Source organism: Antrostomus carolinensis, unplaced genomic scaffold (assembly GCF_000700745.2).
Source record: "Antrostomus carolinensis isolate BGI_N321 unplaced genomic scaffold, ASM70074v2 scaffold47963, whole genome shotgun sequence".
NCBI lineage: Eukaryota > Metazoa > Chordata > Aves > Caprimulgiformes > Caprimulgidae > Antrostomus > Antrostomus carolinensis.
The window spans coordinates 1,252-1,475 of record NW_010304017.1 but is presented as its reverse complement, the minus strand read 5'-3'; the positions used below and the strand labels follow the sequence as shown (position 1 = coordinate 1,475).

General features: G+C 58.5%; 1 protein-coding gene across 1 annotated transcript in view; it reads right to left on the bottom strand.

Annotated features, from left to right (window-relative positions):
* Positions 1 to 8: 8 nt before the first annotated feature.
* The window catches only part of LOC104522101 (transcription factor SOX-2), a gene marked incomplete at its 3' end in the record, with an annotated part of 906 nt that continues 690 nt past the window's right edge, over positions 9 to 224 (bottom strand). Inside the window, 1 exon segment of the mRNA XM_029084091.1 lies at positions 9 to 221. Within this exon segment, the coding sequence (XP_028939924.1) occupies positions 9 to 221 (213 nt within the window).

Here is a 224-nt window from a genome sequence, read left to right as displayed (position 1 = left end):
ACAGGTGCACTCTGGTAGTGTTGGGACATATGAAGTCTGCTTGGGGCAGCTGGTTCTGGTACTTCAGCACCTGGTAGATACATGCTGATCATGTCCCGAAGGTCCCCAGCTTGGCAAGGAGCCCTTGAATGAGACGAGGAAGTGACTACGGGGGGACTGGAGCTGGATTCCGTCTTGACCACCGAGCCCATGGAGCCCAGGGCCATGCCCGGGGTCCCTTGCTG